The sequence below is a fragment of the Papaver somniferum genome, chromosome 8 (assembly GCF_003573695.1).
Source record: "Papaver somniferum cultivar HN1 chromosome 8, ASM357369v1, whole genome shotgun sequence".
Taxonomy (NCBI): Eukaryota; Viridiplantae; Streptophyta; class Magnoliopsida; order Ranunculales; family Papaveraceae; genus Papaver; species Papaver somniferum.
In genome coordinates, this window is record NC_039365.1 from 153,640,111 (window position 1) to 153,664,170 (window position 24,060).

Consider the following 24,060-nt stretch of genomic DNA (forward strand, 5'->3'; position numbering starts at 1 on the left):
TGTCAGATCCGTTGTCTTCTTTTTCAACACCAATTTTTCTCACAAAAAAACCCCCTTAAAATTCTCAACATCGGCGACCATGGCTAGAAGTAGCAGCAGTAATGATGATTTTAAGGAAAGGTTCATGCCAATTGAGTTGCAAAATATCACTCTTAATCATCCAAAAGCTCTCTCAACACTATGTAGGTTATCCTTCTTCTTTTACTCAATACTTAAATTCTCAAAATCTCCAAGTAACTCAATTACCTCAGTAGTCTGGAAGATTGATTTCATCAATTACAAAGTTGATGCTTATGCAGATATGGATATTAGATACAAAAATTATCTTGATGAAAGGGAAAATGATCCCAGAATCAAGTGTGCAATCTCAGCAGGTAATAGTTTACAGTTTTAGTAATTCAATTTTGTTTTCTTTTGTGTGCAAGGGATTTTGGATGCTTGTTGATTTTCCATTTGTTGTCCGCTTGTCACCATTTTGTTTATTTGTTTTGCCCCAATTACATTAGTTTGTTGACATTTATTTGAGCAGCTATGTTCCTAAATGATATATTTAAAAAAATAAGAAATTCATTCATTTAGCTATTCTTGTTGTATTGGTCATTTGATATTGGTGGAACATATTAGATCAAAAAATTGATCCCTTCAGTAGAATGAGACTGTAAAGATTTTCCACCAGGATGATATTGGCCCAACCTAGTTGTCTTGCCTATATCACACATGTCCCACCACCTAATGTGAACACACCTGTATATGCATGCTAGATTTCCAAATTGTGAACACACCTTAGTCAAATGCAGCTTTCATGTTCGAATTCTATATAGATGTTGGGAAATTGTTGATCTAATCCCACTGATGATACCAACTATTAGCAGGCCATACATTATTAGCTTTATGGATGGGTTTACAATGGATTTTAGAATTGGCCTATATGGACACGGTTGTTACCGGATTGTAACTGAGGTACAATTGCTATGCTTCTTAAATTTTGTTATAGATTACATCATTATGTCACACGCTTGGCCCACTGATATCGTTTCACTAGCACCCTGACCAGTGAGTGCTAATGTTTCAGATGACTGTTCTAGCTATGTCAGAAGGAATTGGCTTATTTCTTAATGTTGGACGTAGCCCAGGAGGAGGATCCCTATGTATGTCTTGAAGTTTGTCATACATATATGAAATTATTCTCATCCTGTATATGTTTTCAAGATAGCATGTTAGACTATGATTCTTATGAGGCGACTACTATGGAGTATCTACTGTCTTTAAGTATTTGTCATCGTTATGCAAGTGCTCCACTTAGTTTTCCATGCTGCTATTTCTTGATATCGTGTTTACCTTTTTACGCGTAATACACCTTAAAGTATTAGTGGAAGGCAAGCATTTTATATACCGTTTGCAGCTTATCCCCATGCTGGGTTTGACATTAAACGTCTATTCTTCTGCTTCACACGAAGGATCTTACTTCAAATATGTTTTTTTTTATGTTGCACAAGCCAATTCCTTGCGAACTCTATCATGATAGAGTTTCATCACTCTATCAGACGAAGTTATACTTGGTCAACCATAGGATAGGGGATTTAGTTTTATGTCACCTATGCTTCTGTTGGTACAAGGGGAGATGTTAGTTGCTTTGTTGGAGTTTGCAGGTTAACTCTCTTTAGTTTTCATGTTATGGCAATTCTCTTTAGCTTTACACAGTAAAACATTTCACAGGTCATTTTATGTCGAAGTATAGCTAAATCATCAATTTTTTGCTTGAATTTCTCTCGTAGCTTTTAGCCTAATCAACTGCATTACCACAAAATAAAAAAATGTTATACCTTGACCATGTAGATCGACACACTTAAATAAAACAGAACTTGTTATGACTTATGAAGTTTTAATAATTGCAGCTTCTTATCCATACATCTTGAGATTAGTTTACGAGCATGATTTGTTCCTTTTCTCAAACCTGACCCCTCTTCATACTATATAAAATCATTCTCAAACCTGACCCCTCTTCATACATCTTGAGATGACAAAATCTATGAGCGTCTCTACTTTCTGTATTTGTAGACATCTAAGCTGTCACATACCTACCTATTCTCAGAACTTAAATCGTAAATATTTTTAGTCCTCAAAGAGAATATATTCCTTAAGTTTCATTTATGAAGTTTCCCATAGTGCTAGTAGCCCCTCGTATGGGAAAAAAACTTTTATTTTCTGCAGCATTTAGTAAGATAGAAATATAAGCAGTATTGCCAGATCTGACAAGCTTCCTGTTTCAAGGATGCAAGAGGTAACAATTAATTAGCTAACGATGTTGCACTTGTGCTGGTTGATCAGCATAGTCAGAAAGAACTAGAGTACTTTTAGATGTGGCATTATAATGTTATTAACTCCTCAAGAAATCAGCTTTTGTAGGCAATTACCACCTGGTTTTGTGGTGTAGTTGGTTATCACTTCAGTCTAACACACTGAAGGTCTCCAGTTCAAACCTGGGCGAAGCCATCTGATATTTTTTTTAATCTTCAATTTTCTTTTTGTAGACAGATAATTATTTTCTCTTCTGTTTTTTGAAATTTGCACCTTGTTAGTTGTGTCTGGTGTTGTTACGTTGCAAAGAATCCGCACATCATGTAGGGTATCCTAAAAATGATAAAGATGAATTGTGCATAAATCAACCCACACCTTTGATTTTATTGGAAGTTGCGTTCTCTTGTTAGAAATTGTGCCATACCATGGATTTGTATGCAGGAATGTGTACCAGTTTTCAGCTTGTTCGCTGTTCATTATTTTGCAGTGGCGGAATGGGCTAATGAGGCTCGCTGTTCATTATTTTGCAGTGGCGGAATGGGCTAATGAGGCACTTCAAGGACCGGGATAAAAGGCACCCTTTTCTCTCAACGTCACAAATAGTTGTTTTTCTAGTTGCATCTGCATTTGGAAATGGAGACAACAGTTTATCTGAAGTGAGTTTTTGGGTTCTTTACTTTAATTTTCTTGTTCATCGTTGTGATTCACGTGTGAGTTCCAAACATTTTAAAGTATGTGATTTTGAATTTATAACCCTTCAATTTGATTTTGCAGCAAAACGGTGTCATGAAAGCTGAATACCGTATCGCAGTAAGATTTGCACTCCGAAGTGGTTTTTTGCTGATGTTGTCCGGGCAGTTTTGGTGGACAAGGACCAGGTTTTATTTTTCTCTGTACCATAACTTGTTGATTAGACTAGAAGTGTTCGAACCTTGCTCTAGATTCCAAACTATAAGTGTTCCAATCTTGTAAAGGACCCAATTTCAATTGAAACTGCATGATACTTGTTGGGCCTTATGAAGAGTTTCCTTTTTCGCCAAGTCTAGGTGGGTTTCTGCGTTACATACTTGATATAGATAGGTTTATGTCAATCAGATATAAATGTTTTTAGCATTCTTGCTCTGATCTCATTCGTAGAAGCCAAATTGAAATCCTTTTAGAGTTTTTTTTACATATTTATATAGACCAACTATTAGCAGGGACTTGGCCTATCTACAGAAGGCCATACATTATAAGCTTTATGGATGGGTTTACTGTGGGTTTTAGAATTGGCCTATCTGGACACGGTTGTTACCGGATTGTAACTGAGGTACAATTGTTATGCTTCTGAAATTTTATTATAGATCACATCATTATGTCACACACTTGGCCCACTGATATCATTTCACTAGCATCCTGACCAGTGAGTACTAATGTTTCAGAGGACTGTTCTAGCTATGTCAGTAAATGGGGGTTGGCTTATTTCTAGATGTTGGACTTTCTCAGATAGTGGGACATATCCCAGGAGGAGGATCCCTTGTTGTGTCTTGAAGTTTGCCATACGTTTATGAAATTATTCTCATCCTGTATATGTTTTCAAGATAGCATGTTAGGCTACGAATCTTATGAGGCGCCAACTATTCGAGTATCTACTGTCTTTAAGTATTTGTCATCGTTATGCAAGCGCTCCACTTAGTTTTCCATGCTGCTATTTCTTGATATCGTGTTTACTTTTCATGCATAGCACGCCTTAAATATTAGTGGAAGGCAAGCATTTTATATACCGTTTGCAGCTTATCCGCTTGCTGGAGTTGATACCAAACGTCTATTCTTCTGCTTCATGCGAGGCAAAGTCCTACTTCAGATATGTTTTTTTTATGTTGCACATGCCAATTCCTTGTGAACTCTATCATGATAGAGTTTCATCACTATATCAGACAAATTTATATTTGGTCAACCATTGGATAGGGGCTTTAATTTTATTTCACCTGTGCTTCTGCTGGTACAAGGGGTGGTGTTAGCTGCTCGTTGGAGGTTACAGGTTAACTCTCTTTAGTTTTCGTGTTACGGCAATTCTCTTTAGCTTTACACAGTAAACATTTCATCAATTGTTTGTTGGAATTGCTCTCATAACTTTTAGCTATTCAACTGCATTACAACAAAATAAAAAAATGTCATCCCATGTAGATTGACACACTTAAATAAAACAGAACTTGATGAAGTTTTAATAATTGCAGCTTCTTATCCATACATCTCGAGATTAGTTTACAAGCATGATTTGCCCTTTTCTCAAACCTGCTCCATCATTCTCAAACCTGCTATCGGCTCAATCACTCTTACTATTGTCACCCTCATTAGGGACTAAGCTACGGTTACGTAGCATTATAGTTGCTTTTTTATTTTTTATTTTTTTTCAGCAAGCACTGCATTGCCCATGTTGCTATGTCATAGGGCTTCGGTTTTTCCTGGCATGCCATTTCTTTTCATATTTGAAATAAAAGTTCCTTAGTTTCCAAAGATATGTAGACTTTTTATGTATAGAAATCAAAACATGGTTTGGAACTCTGCATCTCTATGTCAAAAGTTTCAAATGACCTAGTACTTCACTATGACTTTATGAAGTTTTTTAATTAAACCGATTAGAGATTCACTTGTGGCAACCTTGCTATGATGAATTTGGAAACATTATATTTTCCCTTTTTTGTCCCTCTCGTGACACATGCGTTTTTTTCTTCACGAAGGTTCTTATCTTGGGCTAACTGGTCAAAGGATTTCATCCCCTGCCAATGCACTGTTTGTGGGTCTTTGGACTCACTATGTGACATCTGGAAATTGGGCATATTAAAGGAGTCACCTCTTGTGTTTACCTAGTACGTCATATCTCCACTATTGAAACTTGAAATTTTAACTGCTCTATTTTTTGCTAGTTGTTGAGATGCAGATATTATCAAATTATTTTTTTATCTGTTGTGCAAACAGTTGCGATGACCCAGACAACGCTGTTAAGGCACTGGTTCAAGACTTTAGCAAGGAGCCTGAATCAGAAGCCCAGTAGAAGGGTCTTTTACCAAAGTCGTGTAAATCAGTCAATGAGATCATACAAGAACTAAAGAAGCATCAACCGAGTACTGAAGTTGTAGGTATGTTGGTTACAACTTACAAGAAACTATTGTGCTTCACCTTAGTAATAAAATAAAACATAGTACCCAGTACACTGGAAATCTATTTTTGTTGATTGTGAGATGACAAAATCTATGTGTGGACATCTAAGCTGTTACATACCTACCTATTCTCAGAGCTTAAATCGTAAACATTTTTAGTTCTCAAACAGATTATATTCCTTTAGTTATATTTATGAAGTAGCTCCCCTAGTGCTAGTAGCCCCCATATGGGAAAGAACTTTTATTTTCTGCAAGCGTTAACAAGATAGAAATATAAGCAGTATTTCCAGATCTGACAAGCTTCCTGTTTCAAGAATGCAACAGGTAACAATTAATTAGCTAACGCTGTTGCTCTTGTGCTGGTTGATCAGCATAGTCAGAGTACTTTTGGATTTGGCATTATAATGTTATTACCTCCTCGAGATTACCTGTATCAACTTTTGTAGACAGTTACCACCTGGTTTCGTGGTGTAGTTGGTTATCACGTCAGTCTAACACACTGAAGGTCTCCAGTTCAAACCTGGGCGAAGCCATGTGATATTTTTTTTATCTTCAGTTTTTTTTTTGAAATTTGCACCTTGTTAGTCGTGTCTGGTGTTGTTACATTGCTCCCTTAAAAAGAATCCGCACATCATCATCAAGGGTAGCCTAAAAATGATAAAGATGAATTGTGCATAAATCAACCCACACCTTTAATTTGATTGGAGATTGTGTTCTCTTGTTGGAAATTGTGCCATACATGGCTTTGTATGCAGGAACGTGTACCATTTTTCATCCTGTTCGCTGTTCATTATTTTGCAGTGGTGGAATGGGCTAGTGAGGCACTTCAGGACTGGGAAAAAGGGCACCCTTTTCTCTCAACGTCACAAATAATTGTTTTTCTAGCTGCATGTGTAGTAGGAAACGGAGACGGCAGTTTATCTGAAGTGAATTTTTATCCCTTCAATTTGATTTTGCAGCAAAATGGTGTCATGAAAGCTGAATACCACATCTCAGTAAGATCTCGCTCCGAAGTGATTTTTTGCTGATGGTGTCCGGGCAGTTTTGGTGGACAAGGACCAGGTTGTTTTTTTTTCCTCTGTACCATAACTTGTTGATTAAACTAGAAGTGTTCCAACCTTGATCTAGATTCCAAACTAGAAATGTTCTAATGTTGTACAGGTTTCAATTTCAATTGAAACTACACGATACTTGTTGGGCCTTATGAAGAGTTTCCATTTTTCCCAAATCTACGTGGGTGTCTGCATTACATACTTGATACTGATTAAGTCCATTAGATATAAATGTTTTTTTAGCATTCTTGCTCCTATCTCTTTTGCAGAAGCCAAATTGAAATCCTTTTAGAGTTGAGGATGTAGATCCAAATGAAGTGAGAGGCTCTCTTTAAGCCATTCCACCAAGAACAAGGGGAACTGAAGGTATGGTCGACATCATTGCAATGCTAGATATATGGATTAAGCTATTAAGGCAATAATAACACATTGAGTTGGAAGCTGCTCAACGTCGAGAAACAAAAATAAGACATGGGAATTCCCGTTAGTTCCACATCTAATAAAGTTAATTTTGAACTTCTAACTATTGTTCTTCGCCTCTGTAAATCTATAATTCGGCTGAGCATAGTAAGCTTCAGTGGGAACGTGTTTGTTGTCTATTTTTGCCAGTGTATGCCCGACACGTCTAGTTAATAATCTGTTTCGGTGAGTGATTAAGCAATTCTTCTGCTAGTAATACTACAAGACCAAGAATGTTCAGATTAGGAAGTTGGGCAATTGAGAAAACTGTAGTCAAGTAGAGATTTAAGCTTCATGTGTCTCGGAGAGGTACTATCTTGATTTCTGAGATGGTGAAAGTAGGGATGTGAGATAGCCACGAAGACATGTTTATAAAATTATAACGTGAAAATTTTCAAACAGGGTGGTCATATTCCCTGTTTTGTAGTCGAAAGGTTAAAGATTTTAGATTTCTGAAATGGTGAACAGGAGGCAATGCGAATCATGGGTGTGTTCATAAAGATGTATGTATCTATATAGATTTGTAAAAAGTCTCCTTTTGCATTGCCTCATGTTCACTAGAAGGAGACTATACACAGATTTTCCACCAGGATGATATTGGCCCCAACCTAGTTGTTTGTCTATATCACACATTTCCCACCACCTAAGGCGCTATAACTTGTATATGCATGCTAGATTTCCAAATTGTGAACACACCTTAGTCAAATGCAGTTTTCATGTTCAAATTCGCTGTAGATGTTGGGAAATTGTTGACCCATTCCCACTGATGATACCAACTATTAGCAGGGACTTGGTGCCGAATGTTTTCTTATATGGATTTTAGAATTGGCCTATCTGGACACGGTTGTTACCGGATTGTAACTTAGGTACATTTGTTATGATTCTGAAATTTTACTATAAATTATATCATAATGTCACACACATGGCCCACTGATATCATTTCACTAGCATCCTGACCAGTGAGTACTAATGTTTCAGAGGACTGTTCCAGCTATATCAGAATATGGAATTGGCATATTTCTGGATGTTGGATCTTCTCAGATAGTGGAACGTAGCCCAGGAGGAGGATTCCTTGGTATGTCTTGAAGTTTGTCATACGTATATGAAATTATTCTCATCCTGTATATGTTTTCAAGATAGCATGTTAGGCTATGATTCTTATGAGGTGCCTACTATTCGAGTGTCTACTGTCTTTAAGTATTTGCCAACGTTATGCAAGTGCTCCACTTAGTTTTCCATGCTGCTATTTCTTGATTTCGTGTATACTTTTTATGCATAGTACGCCTTAAAATATTAGCGGACGGCAAGCATTTTATATTCCGTTTGCAGCTCATTCCCATGCCCCATGCTGGAGTTGATACTAAGCGTTTATTCTTCTGCTTCATGCTAGGCGAAATCTTACTTCAATTTTTTTTTTATGTTGCTCATGCCAATTCCTTGCGAACCCTATCATAATAGAGTTTCATCACTATATCAGACAAAGTTATACTTGGTCGACCATTGAATAGGGGCTTTAGTTTTATTTCACCTGTGCTTCTGCTGGTACAAGGGGTGGTGTTAGCTGCTTGTTGAAGGTTGCAAGTTAACTCTCTTTAGTTTTCATGTTATGGCAATTTTCTTTAGCTTTACACGGTAACACATTTCACTGGTCATTTTAGGTTGAAGTGTAGCTAAATCATCAATTATTGTTTGCTGGAATTGCTCTCGTAGCTTTTGCCCTATTCAACTGCATTACAACAAAATAAAAAAATGTCATACCTTCACCATGTAGATCGACACACTTAAATAAAACAGAACTTGTTATGAAGTTTTTATAATTGCAGTTTCTTATCCATGCATCCTGAGATTGGTTTACGAGCATGATTTGTTCCTTTTCTCAAACCTAACCCCTCTTCGTACTATATAACATCATTCTAGAACCTGACCTCCTGGTCAAATTCACCTCCTATAAGCTCAATCACTCTTACTATTGTCACTCTCATTAGTGACTAAGCTATGGTTACGTAGCATTATAGTTGCTCTCTTCTTTTTTTTGGTTGAGTAAGCATTGCACATGTCGCTATGTCACAGGGCTTCAATTTTTCCTCTCATGCCATTTATTTTCATATTTGAAGTAAAAGTTCCCTAGTCGCTATTAAGAGTGCCAAAGATATATAGAATACTGGGTTAATTATCTCGTCTAAGACGGCTCTCAATCTTCAAGATTCACTTTTATGTGTAGAAATCAAAACATGGTTTGCAACTCCGCATACCTATGTCAAAAGTTTCGAATGACCTGGTACTACATTATGACTCTGAGTTATGAAGTTTTAACCATGATGAAAAGCTTCCAGTCAAAGAGGGTTTTTTAATTAAACCTATTGGAGAGTCACTCGTGGCAATCTTCCTATGATGAATTTGAAAACATTATATTTTCCTTTTTTTGTCCCTCTCGTGATAAATGTGTTTTTTTCTTCACGAAGGTTCTTATCTTGGACTAACTGGTCAAAGGATTTCATCCCCTGCCAGTGCACTATTTGTGGATCTTTGGACTCACTAATGCCGTCCGGAAGTTGGGCATATTAATGGAGTCACTTCTTGCGTTTACCTAGTACGTCATATAATGTTTTAATTGCTCTTTTTTTTTTCTAGTTTGTTGAGATGCAGATATTATTAAATTCTTGTTTTACCTGTTATGCAAACAGTTGGGATGACCCAGACAACGCTGTGAAGGCACTGGTTCATGACTTCTGCAAGGAGCCTCGGTCAATGACATCATACAAGAACTAAAGAAGCATCAACTGAGTACTGAAGTTGTAGGTATGTTGGTTACAACTTAGTAATAAATTAAATTATTGTACAGAGTGCACTGGCAATTTATTTTTGACATTTTTGTTGATTGTGAGATGACAAAATCTATGAGCTTCTCTACTTTCTGTATTTGTGGACATCTAAGCTGTCACATACCTACCTATTCTCAGAGCTTAAATCGTAAATATTTTTAGTCCTCAAACAAAATATATTCCTTCAGTTTTATTTATGAAGTTGCTCCGCAATTCTAGTACCCCGCCATATGGGAAAGAACTTTTATTTTCTGATAGCGCTTACTATGATAGAAATATAAGCAGTGTTGCCAGATCTGACAAGCTTCCTGTTTCAAGGATGCAAAAGCCAAGAGGTAACAATTAATCAGCTAACCATGTTCCACTTGTGCTGGTTGATCAGCATTATAATATTATTACCTTCTCAAAAATACCTATATCAACTTTTGTAGACAGTTAGCACCGGTTTCGTGATGTAGTTGGTTATCACGTCAGTCTAACACACTGAAGGTCTCCAGTTCAAACCTGGGCGAAGCCATATGATATTTTTTTTATAGACTAATTTTTTTTTTATCTTCAGTTTTTTATAATTTGCAGCTTGTTAGTTGTGTCTGGTGTTGTTTCGTAGCTCGCTTAAAAAGAATCCACACATCATCGAGGGTCTCACAAAAATGATAAAGATGAATTGTGCATAAAACAACCCACACCTTATATTTGATTGGAGATTGTGTTCTCTTATTGGAATTTGTGCCATACCATGGCTTTGTATGCAGGAACATGTACCACTTTTCATCCCGTTCGCTGTTCATTATTTTGCAGTAGCGGAAGGGGCTGATGAGGCACTACAAGGACTGGGAAAAAGGGCACCCTTTTCTCTCAACGTCACGAATACTTGTTTTTCTAGTTGCATCTGCATTAGGATCGCTGTTCATTATTTTGCAGTGGCGGAGTGGGCTAATGAGGCACTTCAAGGACTGGGAAAAAGGCCACTCGTTTCTCTCAACGTCGCAAAAACTTGTTTTTTTAGTTCCATCTGCATCAGGAAATGGAGACAACAGGTTATCTGAAGTGAGTTTTTGGGTTCTATACTTTAGTTTTCCTGTTCATCGTTGTTACTTATGCGTGAGTTCCAAACATGTTAAAGCATGTGATTTTGAATTTATATCCCTTCAATTTGATTTTGCAGCAAAACGGTGTGTCACGAAAGCTGAATACCGCATCACAGTAAGATCTGCACTCCAAAGTGATTTTTTGCTGATGGTGTCTGGGCAGTTTGATGAACAAGGGCCAGCTTTCTTTTTTGAAGGTTGTTTTTAGGCATACCTAAATCTTTCTAGGTATACTGAATAAAGATAAAAAAGGATGTCAAATAACAAAATCAGAAACCTCCTTAACCAAAACTTTTTATAATGGCAAATCTGCCCTTTGTGAGAAATTTTTTTTCTTGATTCAATGGAGGATGATCAACTACAACAATGATCCAGAAATGGCTGATTTCTTAGATTATGAGAATGATTTTACACAAACTCAAACTCAAGATGATGATTTTTATGAGGCAAATCCAGATGATAAATACATAGATGAGGAACCCAATGCTTTTAACACACATGTACACTTCTATTTAATGTTTAATCTCACTTTTGTAGTTTGAAATCATCAAAAAAATGTATTTTTCATCATGGTTAGGCGAACCAGGACTATGTTCGGCCTAAAAATATAAGCCGAACCCACTAAATTGATGAACAGTTTGGCTAGCTGAATTTGTTAACGTTATAAGCCGAACCTTCATTTTCCAACTTCCAACCTATTTGCAAGATCCTAGTTTGGCTTATATTAAATTCTAATAACAAGCGAACCTATTCCTGAGAGTTAGGTTCGGTTTTCACTCTAAATATCGTATCAGCCGAACTATATATTTTTCCAAGTTCGGCTCATATTCAAAAAATCACATCAGCCGAACATGATACTGATTTTCCATGAAACACTTAAATTCATACACATTTAGCGGTTAGGCTTTTTATTACATATGTTTTCTACTGTGCAGCCTTTTCATAGGATGAACCAAACAAAAAAAGTGGAAATTACTAAAAGTGTTAAGAAAGTGAAGTCTAATGATGGAGAATACCAAGGTCCATATTAAACTCATTAAAATCAATGAGATCTTATCTTCAACTTCAAGAGAATGAAAAGATAAACACAACGCAAAAAGAATGAGGTCATTTCGACATCGGACGAAAAAGTTATGGCCAAAACAAGATCGAAAAACTTGAGTGTGCAAAGAGAAGGTTCGGCTGATAACTCAACAACACGAGCTAGCCGAACCTAGAGCCTACAAATCAATATTTTCGAAGTGTTTACAGAGAGAGGTTCGACTTGAAAGTGATCTAATCGAGTCAGCCGAACCTGACAACCACCTGGGATAAATTTCACTTCTCAGGTTCGGCCGGGAAGGTTTGCAAGGTATTAGCCGAACCTGACACTGTTCTGGGATGTATTCAATACACATTTTGGGGTTCGGCTAAAAATTGATGTTGGAAACAATTTACAAAATCAAAACGGATCTCAAACAGCTGAGTCGCGGACTAGGTCGCTATCTTTAAGGTGTTTCGCGACTCTGCCTCTTGATTGTGTGCTAGCAGTCGATTCTTGTCGAAAACCCTATGGAATAAAACAACTGATAACTCTCTTGTTCGATTTCTCTGCATTGTGAGAAATCGAACCAACAACAACTCTTTCGAGACTTGCTCAGAACTCAAAATAGATGAAAAACAATTATGTTTCATCTTCTCCAGAAACTGTTCTTTTATAACTCAAAAGAAATTAATACGGTTTTAGTGAAAATCAATTTTGCAATTAGTGCTCACTGAAAATCCTCCATAACAGTCACAAAACGGTAACAATATAATTACCAAAAATTAATAGAATTAGTTGGAGAATATTAAGTTGAAAAAACCGTTTTTGGAAATCAAGAGTTAAATTTGCAAAAAAAAAAAACAGTTTCTGAATCACCAGACCTCCAAGGCCCCGCTCTCCCGGATTTAAATAAATAATATAAATATACCTAGTCAAATGCATGGGGTGAGACTTGAACCCAAGTCTATAGTGTGGGAGCCCAAAATAATACCACCACACTATTTCTCTAAGTTTGATATAAATTAAAAAAACTATGTTTTTAAATATATATATATTTCCCAACAATTGACATTTACGGTTTAGTCGAACTGTTCATAGACACTTTCAGGGTGAAATTTCAAGAATAGTTCGGCTCAAAACTCAACTCAATTATCAGCCTAACCCGCTACGGTAACCGTTAAAAACCCTAAGTTTTTAGCAATTTAACCCATTCAATCCATGAAAAACAACAAATAAAAGATTGGGTTTGTAGGGAATACCTTCTTATCCTCATTTCAGTATTTGGAGCTTCAAATGGTTGAATTTCCGATTCAATTTCTGGTTCAATTATAGTTTTTACACCTTCATCTTCAATTGGTTCTTATTCTTTAATTCATGGATTGGAAGAAGATTTAGAACACCTGACGTTTGCTTTTTTCTTTGTAAGATCCATTATATAGTTCAATTTAACCGATGATCGAATTTTCACGAATCGATAATTGATTACGGTGATGAAAAAAAATATGAGAGAAAAGGAAGGTGGTTTGACTGGAGGAAGAAGAAGAGATGTTTAGGATAGTTTATTTTTTGATTTTAGGTTCAAGGGTATATAGGTAATTGAACTACCCAATAGACATCCCTTCTTTTTTTTTTTTTCTCAGTACCATAACTTGTTGATTAAACATTTAAACTAGAAGTTTTCCAATCTTGAACAGGCCTCAATTTCAATTGAAACTACATGATACTTGTTGGGCCTTGTGAAGAGTTTCCATTTTGGCCAAGTCTAGGTGGGTTTCTGCAATTGCATTACATACTTGATATTGGAATGGTGAACAGGAGGCAATGCGAATCATGGGTGTGTGTTCAGTTGACTGTGTTCATGAAGATGTATCTATAATTCTATATAGATTTGTAGAAAGTCTCCTTTTGCTTTTGTTCCTTTTATTTCTTGGTTGTAGAACTTCAATTATGGTGATAGCAAATCTTGGGGACCCCTAAACTGGATTGGGGACGCCACCACTCACTGTACTCTATCTTAACCTTTTCGTAAGAAGAAGATGATGTGTTGTTGGTGGGGGTGGACCAATTATATGCGGTTGGTCACACAACTGCTTGATCCAAAAACAAAAAAGAAAAGATGAAAGAAATGGGAATTATGTTGTCGGTAGTTTGGGCCACCTTACAAGCTCAATTATGAGAAGTTTTGTCTCGCTTAGATATGTATTGGTGTGTTTCTATATTCTTTTATTAGTTTTAAACTTTTAATGGACGATATTTTTTTCATTTTATGGATGGATAATAATTTATAAGCAAGAAACAGAGAAAGGTGACGTAATGGGTAATGGATTTAATATGAACACCAATTTTGGGCATGCCTAAAACTTTCAAGGCATATAAAGGACTAGTCCTAACTTGGGTGACCTTATAAGGGATACCCTATGGGATGGTTCAATTATCTATATACCCTTAAATTCTCTAAATTACTACTAATCTATCCCTATCCCTAATACAAAAACCTATAATCAATAAACCAAAATCAGTTTCATATCCCTAACCCCTTCTTCTTCCTCCTCCACAACAGCCGAACCCTTCTTCTTCCTTTTTTTTTCATCGTATCATCGCGGAAATTTAATCGTCGATTCGTGAAAATTTAGTCGACGATTAAACTCATCTATATAATGGTTCGCCGTAAGCCAGTATCTCGTTCTAATCGAGCGATTGAACAACCCATTGAAGAAGAAGAAGATTTAGAGAGTGAAGAAGAAACTCAAAATCAACCACAAAATCAACCGGAAGAAGAGATTGAAGAAGAACCAACTCCACAAATGAGAATAAGAAGGTTAGTTTTACAAACCCATCTCGTATTTGATGTTTTTGATTGGTTTGATTGATTTAATTCGTCAAAATCATGTTTCTGCGGCGGTTACAGGGTATGGTTCGGCGCAAAACAAATCTTAGATGTGCGCCGAGCTGTTCTTGAAACTGAACCCTGAAAGTGCATTTGAACGGCTCGGCGTATATCTGAAATCCGTTTTGAGCCGAACTTGGTGACACAGAGACTTATATTTAGGATCGGCTTATTCGATGGTGTTAGTTTTGTGCCGAATATGTTTTGTGAATTTCAGAAATTTTGCATGTGTGTAGGATCGGCTTGTATGGTAGTATTAGTTTTGAGCCGAATAATTGTTGTTTGAATTTCAGAATTTTTGCATGTGTATAGGATCGGCTCATATGGTAGTACTAGTTTTGTGCCGAATAAACGTTTGAATTCATAAGTCTAGATTCGGCTTACTCGATAGTATTAGGGTTGCGCCGAATATCATTGTTAAAATTTCATAAATTTTACTAGTGTGTAGGATCAGATTATTTATATGATATCATGTTGCGCCGAATACATGTTTGAGTTCATAATCATAGATTTGGCTTATTCGACGGTATCGGTTGTGAGCCGAATATATAGGATCGGATAATAATTTTGCATGTGCGTAGGATCATCTTGTATGGTAGTATTAGTTTTGTGCCGAACAATTGTTGTTTGAATTTCAGAATTTTTGCATGTGCTTAGGATCGACTTGTATGGTTGTATTAGTTTTGCGCCGAATAAAGGTTTCGATTCATAAGTCTAGATTCGGCTTATTCAATAGTATTAGTGTTGCGCCGAATATTATTGTTAAAATTTCATAAATTTTACAAGTGTGTAGGATCGGATTATTTATATTATATCATGTTGCGCCGAATACATGTTTGCGTTCATAATCATAGATTCGGCCTATTCGACGGTATCGGTTGTGAGCCGAATATATGGGATCGGCTTATAATTGTTTTGTGGTATGAGCCGATCCACTCTCTGTGTAAGCTAATAAAAATTTCAAGACATGATTCGGCTCATATGTGTTATTTCGGGTAAGCCGAGCCTTCTTATTTTCTTACAAGTTTTTGGATTTCCAAATCTCTTTGTTGTTCGAATTAGTCTTATAACTTTCATACTTGTGTCAGGACCAATGCAGCTACAAAGAGGAAGAAGATGGAGGTAACACCTTCTACTTCTAAAACTCCCGATCCTAGACGAGGAGGTAAGAAAAAATTGGGAGCGGGAGGTAGAGGAGGAACTTTAGAAGAAGTAAGAATTGAAAGACAAGTAAGAATTGAAAGACAAGAAGAAGGAATAGCTGAAGATGAAGAAGTTTATGATAATCAAGAAGTTCATCAAGAAACACAACCCCAAGGAAAACCCAAGAAAGACAAGAAAGGTAAGAAGCTGGCAGAACCCTAGAAAGAGAAGAACGATGATGATCGACGGATCACTGGTTTACACATTCCTGATGAAGATGACGTAATTACACCTCGATCAGATGGTTTGCCTCATGGTCTTCCGGAAGATGGAGGAAATGTGTTGATTGGTTATGCCGATTCTTGGGCGAAGAGAATTTATGAGACTCCTGATCACAACCGTGCAGTCCGAGTATTGAGACACCAGAGGGCAGCGGAATGGAGTCTTGATGAAGAGGTTCCTGAGGTGATTGCTTACGTACAAGCTAGTGCTTTATGTCCTGCTATCAATTATGGACATAAGGAATATGATAGTGTGTCGGCCTCTGCATTTATCGAGCGCTTTTTTCCAGAAACTTACACATTTCAATTACCTTTTGGAGAGATGTCAATCACTCCTGATGAGGCTAGTAAGATTACAGGTCTTAAAGCAAGGGGTGTAAGTGTGGATGCTGGTTTTTATGACATGAGTTGGGATGATCTATACAATTTGTACCTGGAATGCCTTGGTTGGGGTTCAATGAAAACTGAGTTGGAGTTTTGTCGATCAGTTAAAGATGTCGATACCGTTTTCATACCAGGTGGCAGAAATAAGAAGAATAAGAAGATCAAGTTGACTAACTTGAAAAGGGAGTTTTAGAACACAAAGGAAAGAGTCACACAAGGTTTGTTGATAATGGATCCCGTCAAAGTGAAGCAAACCGGAACTGCCTACTTGCTTTATACTCTTGGTAGAGACATCTTTCCCGACACTACTGGAAACAAGGTAAATGCTAATTATCTCCAATTGGTAAAGAATCTTGAAACTTGTAACAAGTTTGCTTGGGGAACGGCTACACTCGCTTACCTGCTGGACCAACTTGCCACCGCGTCTAGGTTGACAAGTACAAACATCGTAGGGAACTTCACTTTTCTCCAGGTAACTTTTGGGAGTTCAGAGTATGGTTCGGCTTATAACCATAAAACCTTTTAAGCCGAAGTTTTTTCTTACTTGGTTCGGCTTATAATACTTGATCCATATAAGTCGAACAGTTCTCTGAGTTTGCAAACTTTAGTCTTACTTTGATGTTTCCAAGTAAAACTTGTTTCTATCAATTCAATTCATTTGATTTTTTAAAGTGGTTCTTTCGATGCAGGTGTGGATATATGACCATTTCCTAATTTTGAACTTGGCCAAAGTATTTGAGAAAGATGTCGATTATGTGGATACTGAGCCAACTGCAGCACGGTATGCGTACGAGGACTCCAAGAAAAGGAACAAAAAGAAGTTGGTGGCAAGTTTGAGAGAGACGTTAGACCGTCTTGGTGTTGATGATGTCGCTTTTCAACCATATGAGAATGAAGATGAAGAAGATGAAGTTGTTGAAGATGAGGATATGCCGGTAGGTATGTATCATGGGCCATTGTGGTATCCCGGTGGTTATGTTATATACGATCCTAGGCGAGTACTCCGTCAATTAGGATGTGTCCAAAAGGTTCCTTTGTTTGACGAGAAATTCAGGTTGTTACCAAAGAGTGGTAAGGGAACTAAAATCACCACTTCATCTTGGGAACCAAAGTATGATCCTGATCCCACCGTTGAGTTTTGGAATAATTTAGACAATCACACATTAGATGCGTCCAAGTTAACACCTTTACTTGATGATCCATGTGAAGAGGATCCGGGCTATATGGATTGGTATAACCAAATTTCTCATCCCTTCATTATCAATAAGAAAAAGCAAAAGATATCTGATAAGGGGAAGGCGAGGCCAATCAAGATCACCAACAAGTCTACTTCCGAAGATGTAGTCAAGGCTTTCAAGGTTATGGTAAGAATGACTTCACTTTATACTGTTTTCATATATTAGTTATGGTAAAAATGTCTTCAACCTCATGGTTATAAGTTGTTCTCAAATGAAAAATAGGTTGCCGCGGGTAGGGAGATGTTGAAGAAAATGAAGGCCAAACTTGGTTGCAAAACAACAATGACCGTGGAAGAACAAAAATACCTCATCGACAAGTGGGATGCAATCATCAACAAAGGACAAGGACCCGAGGAACCCGAACAAAGGCCTACCACTAAGAGGTCTCGACAAGTTGGTGAAGGTACAAGCCAAGTTGGTGCAACCGTCCAACCCGGTAATGATGCGTCGGAAGATGAAGACCAAGGTGGAAGAAGAGGTGGTCGTGGAAATAAGAAGAGGGGTCGTGGTTAAATGCCCTTTTATGTACACTTTTATGGTACACTTTTTCTTAAGTTTTAAGTACACTTTTATGGTGTTGCAAACACCTTTGCTTTAAGGTGCTGAACTTTGTTTTTAATGGTGCTGAGATTGGGTTATGGACACCGTCAATTTCATGTTTTAATGAATAGCTTAACAGTTATGTGACGAATTTACAGAGTTCGGCTTATCCTCTAATGTTAGTTACACGCCGTATCATTTGTCCTTCAGGTTCGGCGCATTCGATAATCACATTATGTGCTGAACTATGAACATTTACAGGTTTCGGCTTATACGATATCCTCAATATGTGCCGAACCGCGAACTATATTTTAACCCAAAAATTAACAAATTCATGTTCGGCTCAGACGATAATCATATTATGTGCCGAACCTTGAACATAAGAGGTTTCGGCTGATACGATATTCTCCATATGTGCCGAACCAGTAATAATATTTCAACCCAGAAATTAAAAAATTATGTTCGGCACATACGAATTTGGATATGTAAGCCGAATTAGTAATGATTCTATTCCGGGCTATTCAGGATGTTGTTCGGCTTACTATGAAACTTTCATATAAGCCGAACTAGTGTCTAGAAAAAGGGTGGGAATTGGAAATTATAGGTTCGGCGCACGCAGTAAACAGATTCAGTAAGCCGAATTGTTCATCAATTGGTAGATTCGGCTCATAGATGTGAGCCGAACCTCAACCTGTTTCGCCGAACCATGATTCATAATCTAAGAAATCAGCCATTTGGGAATCATTGGTGTAGTTGATGTGTATTTTCCTAGGTTTTTTAGATGATATATGACCCTCCTCATCCTCCATTGAATCAAGAATTATAATTTTCTCACTTTCTCCTTCTCTTTCTCTCCTTAACCAAACCAAAACTTTGATTTTTTTTTCCTCATATTTTTCATCTAAACAACTCTTATAATTCTGAAAATTATCTTAATCTCTAAACAAAATATTTAATCACTAATCAAGATTATTAACACTAATACGTAAAGGGCAGATTTGCCATTAAATTTTTTTTGGGTTAAGGGGTTATCTGATTTTGCTATTCAACAACCTTTTTTTATCTTCATTCAGTATGCCTTGAAAGATTTTGGTATGCCCAAAATTATAGTTATTTAATATGTTCAAGCAAGCATCAATTTTCTTTTCATTTGATTATTGTTAAATATGTTTGGGATAAAGAAGAATCCAATAGAAAAGCAGAAAAGTTTAGGGAGAAAGCTTTGATTTTGATGGTGTAACCACAAATGGGTGGGGGCCCGTTCGTACTAACAGTCGATGAGCATACGAACCACTAACCAGTGACCACTTGATTACTCTTAGATATGAGTATCAGCAATGAAATTATTGACCGACTAAATAGGAGATGAAACATCAACAATCACGCATTCATTCATCCAGACATCACCTCATTTTGCAGCCAATTAGATGACTGCATTTGTTCAAACTCTTGTATGAAATAGATTATCTGATCAGAGCATTTGACTTTCAAAATTCTGTCTCCACTCTCCAGCATGCCACAAGATTTCTTTAAGTAATGTCTATTCAACTATGACTGCATTTGTTCAAACTCTTGTATGAAATAGATTATCTGATCAGAGCATTGGACTGCTAGGGATGTGCAACTCCCGTTCTTTCTTTCTATAAAAAAATGGGCCAAACAAAAAGAGGCAGTAGAGAAAGTGCCAGCAGTTGTTGATGCTAATTGACTCTAGTACTCGAGTACTAATCCAACTTGCATTTGGCAATACACTGTACCTCTTATCTACAAGGTTTGGTTTTTAATTGTTAATTGATAAACAATCTAAAAGGGCGTCTTACCCAATTCTAAGCCAGATAACAAGAGTTGACTAAAGAATCAAAAATTGATTTTCAACATAATTCACGCAGTTCTAAGATTATTGTGTACCCCAAACAAAAGGATTTATACGGTTTCCCAACAAAACTCCTTCCAAGTTATTCTGTGCACAGCAACTACTTTCTCAAGGGCTTCATTCCAGCGACCGCTCTGAAAGATGGTCTTTGAACTCCCATTACAAATGAACAACTGAGGTTGTTTCATTTCAGAAGTTCAAGGCGGCTCTAATCTCATAAATTGGCGTCCCCCCAGGCCCCAGCAACACCACCCAGCATTGCTTCTATGATTTAAATATTATATATTTTAGGTAAGATGTCAAGAAAAAAGATGAGCTCAAACGGCTATAAGCCTATATAAGTAATTGTGATTTTCGTACTACTTGTACAGTACGAGAAATCAAATATCCATCTCTGAATAGTCTGATGTTGCATTAAGAGCAACCACAGTCATGAGATGGACCAAATACCAAAAGCCAGATTAAAAACCAAAAAAATTTGGTTTTCCGTGTGTTCAAGCCCAGTGGGAGAATACCAAATTTTGGTGAAGCGGAACTTATATCCACGCTTGATGCGGGACGCAACTTATATCCACGTTTCTTGATGGAGCGTGTTCATAATATGCGTCTGAATGAAACGGAGGTATAATGCGCGCTTGAATGGGACGTAGGTATTATTCACGCCGTGCACGGGACGTAGATGGTAATTGCGTTTGCTGGGACGGAGTTACAAATGGCGTCTCATTCAAACGCAGATAGAAACTGCGTCTGTGTCGTGAAACCAATTCGTCTAACATCTTTCTTCGTCTCTTCTTTTTCCAACACCGACGATTGCAGTAGCTTAATATCAGCCAACCCATCATTCTTTCCAAAAGTTCTCAAACTCGAGCATAACACGAGCAATGCCATATCAGTCACAGCACCATCGGCCAACAACCCCTGACGCCACTGTTCCATTTCTCCATCTTCCGGCAATAGCACAGCTCGAGCAACCAGTTAACACTCTGCATCTCGTTCTGTTGCCGTGAACTTTATCTCTCATTCAGTTGTACGAATCAACGGCCAGTACCATACTCGAGCAAATTTGAGGATCCATTCTTCCTTTGTATGCAGCCATCAACCGATTGGAACAATGGAAGCAACATCAACATCTCCTGTATCCACTGTTGATGCTGTTAGGTCATCATTATCCCAAGTTTATTAAATCATTACTCATGCCTGAACTCCAAAAATCCATCTAGCTTTCAAAACCATCACCACTGCTGGCTTTTATTCCAACCATTGTGAACCCTTCTCAGATTTTTTTCCTTTCGATAAGAACAACCAGCTTCAGTGAGAAATGCAACTTCATTTGTGTTTGATAGAAGCTAATGAAGAAACGCGGAGGGTAGATGGACAAGAGACGTACATTAAAGATACGCCTAGACACAGACGCTCACAATACATGCGCCCAACCCAGACGTTTTTTATAACTGCGCCTCATTCATACGCCCTTTATACATCCGTCCCATTTCAGGCGTAAGTATTAACATCGTCTGACGCGTTTGAAAGGGGCGGAGTTAATACATGCGCCTGACTCATACGGTGATTATATGCTCGCCTGATTGTATACGGTGATTAAACTTACGCCTGATATCATACGCTCCTAATACTTCCGTCCCACTATATCTTTTTTAGTCTGGGCCGACGACCACATTTGGTCTCAAACCCTAAATACTTCCGTCCCACTATATCTTTTTTAGTCTGGGCCGACGACCACATTTGGTCTCAAACCCTAAATTTGGCGACCAAATTTGGGTTTACTGTCGTGACTGTGGTTGCTCTAATAATTAACCTCGAACTGTAAAAAATGAGCTGGAAATGAAAATGATCCGACTCCCAATTCGTACTACTATCAGGCAGCTATTGGAAAGAAGGGACCACGCATGTGGTTCTGCGGGTCCCAGAAGAGGACAGACACCATCAAACATGAACTGTATCAGTATGTGGTGGTGGTGGACAGTTAAGACTGTGCCCTTCATCGTGTGAATATCATCAATCCATCATCAATAAAAATCGCCCACAGATCCTAACTGTTTTCGATTCAATTACAGGTAGAGATATATTTAATTCATAAACGTGCACTGCTGCAGCTATCACAGCGTAGTGGGCACCTGATCCCCACTTTTTGAAGTCATCAAAATTGCAAACCAGTTGGAACACAGTAACAGAGATATAATGCGCAGGTCTGTTAAAAGTTTCAAAACCGGCGCATTTTAGAATTAATTCTACGCGGAATCAGTAAATTACTATCTCTGATAAAATAAAATTTTGATTAAATTAAAAAAAAAAAAAAAAAAAGAAAAAAAGAAAGAGTAAGAATTTTTCCTTTACGTGCCAAACAAACTTCACAAAAGAACAAAACACGTGTGAGTAAATTTCTCGTGATTTTTATGTACACATGCTTATTTCACACATGTGAGTACCCAACGGTAAGCTTAAAAGAGAGAGACAAAAGAAAAGAACCAGAAAGGCAGAGTGTATTAATGGAATGGAGAGGACGGACGAGGGAGGGGACTAGAAATCGCCGATCATTTTTCTATGCAAGCGAGATCTGTTTTTGTTGTTAGTAGAGTGGTGGTCTTTGTGATGATGATGAATCTCATGTAAGCTTCTATGACTTCTAATCTCTAATACATCGCCTCCTCCTCGTCTCAAATCGCTTAAATCAATTTCTTCAGAATCTGTAAACAAAATTCAACAAATAATGACCAGCAACGATTTCAGTTAAAATAGAAGAGAACAAAAATGAAATCATGAGTAAGAATTAATCAGCATTTCTACCTAATTGCTTTGAAGTAGTCTTTCTGAAACCATCGATATTCGCTAAATCTGTAAAATAAAATCAAATGAAACAAAAAAAACCAGTAAGAATTTGTCCAGAAAAGTAAAATTAATCACTAGTTGAACTGATTTTGGATTTCGGATTGTTGGTTTACCTTTTTGAGAAGGATCGTAAGAAACAAGATAAAGAATGAGTATACAGAAGATAGTGAGAATAGGGATGAGATGAATAGATTTCTCTGTTTGAGTAAAAGAAGAAGATCTATGATGATGATGACTAACAGATTTCTCTAAGATTTTCTTCTTTTTGACTACTACTCTAATTTCATCTTCATTTTCATCTTCTTCATCAATATCTGAATCTGTAACAACTAATCTCTGTGATTTCCTCTTATCTTCTTCATCATTTTCTTCGCATAGATGCAGCTTTGAACTTGGTGATGAAGAGCCGCCCAGTGATTGCCTCTGCATTCTGATTCTGTGAGTGAGAGAAAGAGAGAGAGTGTTATCTGGTTTCTAGAAAGAGAGAGAGAGATATTTTTTTAAGCCCGGTTTTGGTTTCTCTGGGTTTTAAATAGACAAGTTCTTTTCTTTCCAGTATTGCCCTTCTAAAATTCAATATCATTTCTTTTTGTCAAATTATTTTTAATTTTATTCTGTGACGTTGATCTGCATTTGGACTGTCTTGGAAATGGGTTTAGTTAGGGAATTAAAATGTTGAAAATTGTTTGATGATTCAGAATTTTATTTTTTTAGCTTGGCTCTCAGCCTTCAGGTGAATCATATTCATGCCATATAGTGCGGTGCGGCCCAGCTCTTTGCTCATGAAGCTTAAAATTTAAGTCATATTTCCAGTTTTGTGCGGACATATTTTTTGATAGTTGCGTATTTTCTTCTTCTGGGGTTGCAGAAACTCTTTAAAGATGGTGGTGCTGAGCTTTCAATTCTATTCTTGGAAGACTTGCCGCTGGGGCTTGTGCTGGCATGACTTCTACCTTCTTTATGTACCAAATGTTATTTGTTTTCTTT

At 37.3% G+C, this 24,060-nt stretch overlaps 2 protein-coding genes, 3 non-coding genes and 1 pseudogene across 5 annotated transcripts; 5 read left to right on the forward strand and 1 right to left on the reverse strand.

Annotated features, from left to right (window-relative positions):
- LOC113303584 lies at positions 1 to 11,253 on the forward strand (annotated as a pseudogene).
- TRNAV-AAC lies at positions 2,420 to 2,493 on the forward strand. Its single transcript has one exon. It is a non-coding gene; the product is annotated as a tRNA-Val (tRNA).
- On the forward strand, positions 5,898 to 5,971 carry TRNAV-AAC. The gene has a single exon. It is a non-coding gene; the product is annotated as a tRNA-Val (tRNA).
- Positions 7,919 to 11,067, forward strand: LOC113306241 (3-hydroxyisobutyryl-CoA hydrolase-like protein 3, mitochondrial). The gene is made up of 5 exons (XM_026555199.1): positions 7,919 to 8,024; positions 9,412 to 9,467; positions 9,581 to 9,667; positions 10,524 to 10,589; positions 10,693 to 11,067. The coding sequence occupies exons 1-5, from the start codon at positions 7,919 to 7,921 to the stop codon at positions 11,065 to 11,067; spliced, it is 690 nt and encodes a 229-aa protein (XP_026410984.1).
- Positions 10,215 to 10,288, forward strand: TRNAV-AAC. Its single transcript has one exon. It is a non-coding gene; the product is annotated as a tRNA-Val (tRNA).
- Positions 11,254 to 22,550: 11,297 nt separating the features above from the next.
- Positions 22,551 to 23,568, reverse strand: LOC113303585. The gene is made up of 3 exons (XM_026552630.1): positions 23,187 to 23,568; positions 23,032 to 23,079; positions 22,551 to 22,931 (listed from the first exon to the last, which is right to left on the reverse strand). The coding sequence occupies exons 1-3, from the start codon at positions 23,500 to 23,502 to the stop codon at positions 22,765 to 22,767; spliced, it is 531 nt and encodes a 176-aa protein (XP_026408415.1). The 5' UTR covers positions 23,503 to 23,568; the 3' UTR covers positions 22,551 to 22,764.
- Positions 23,569 to 24,060: the final 492 nt, after the last annotated feature.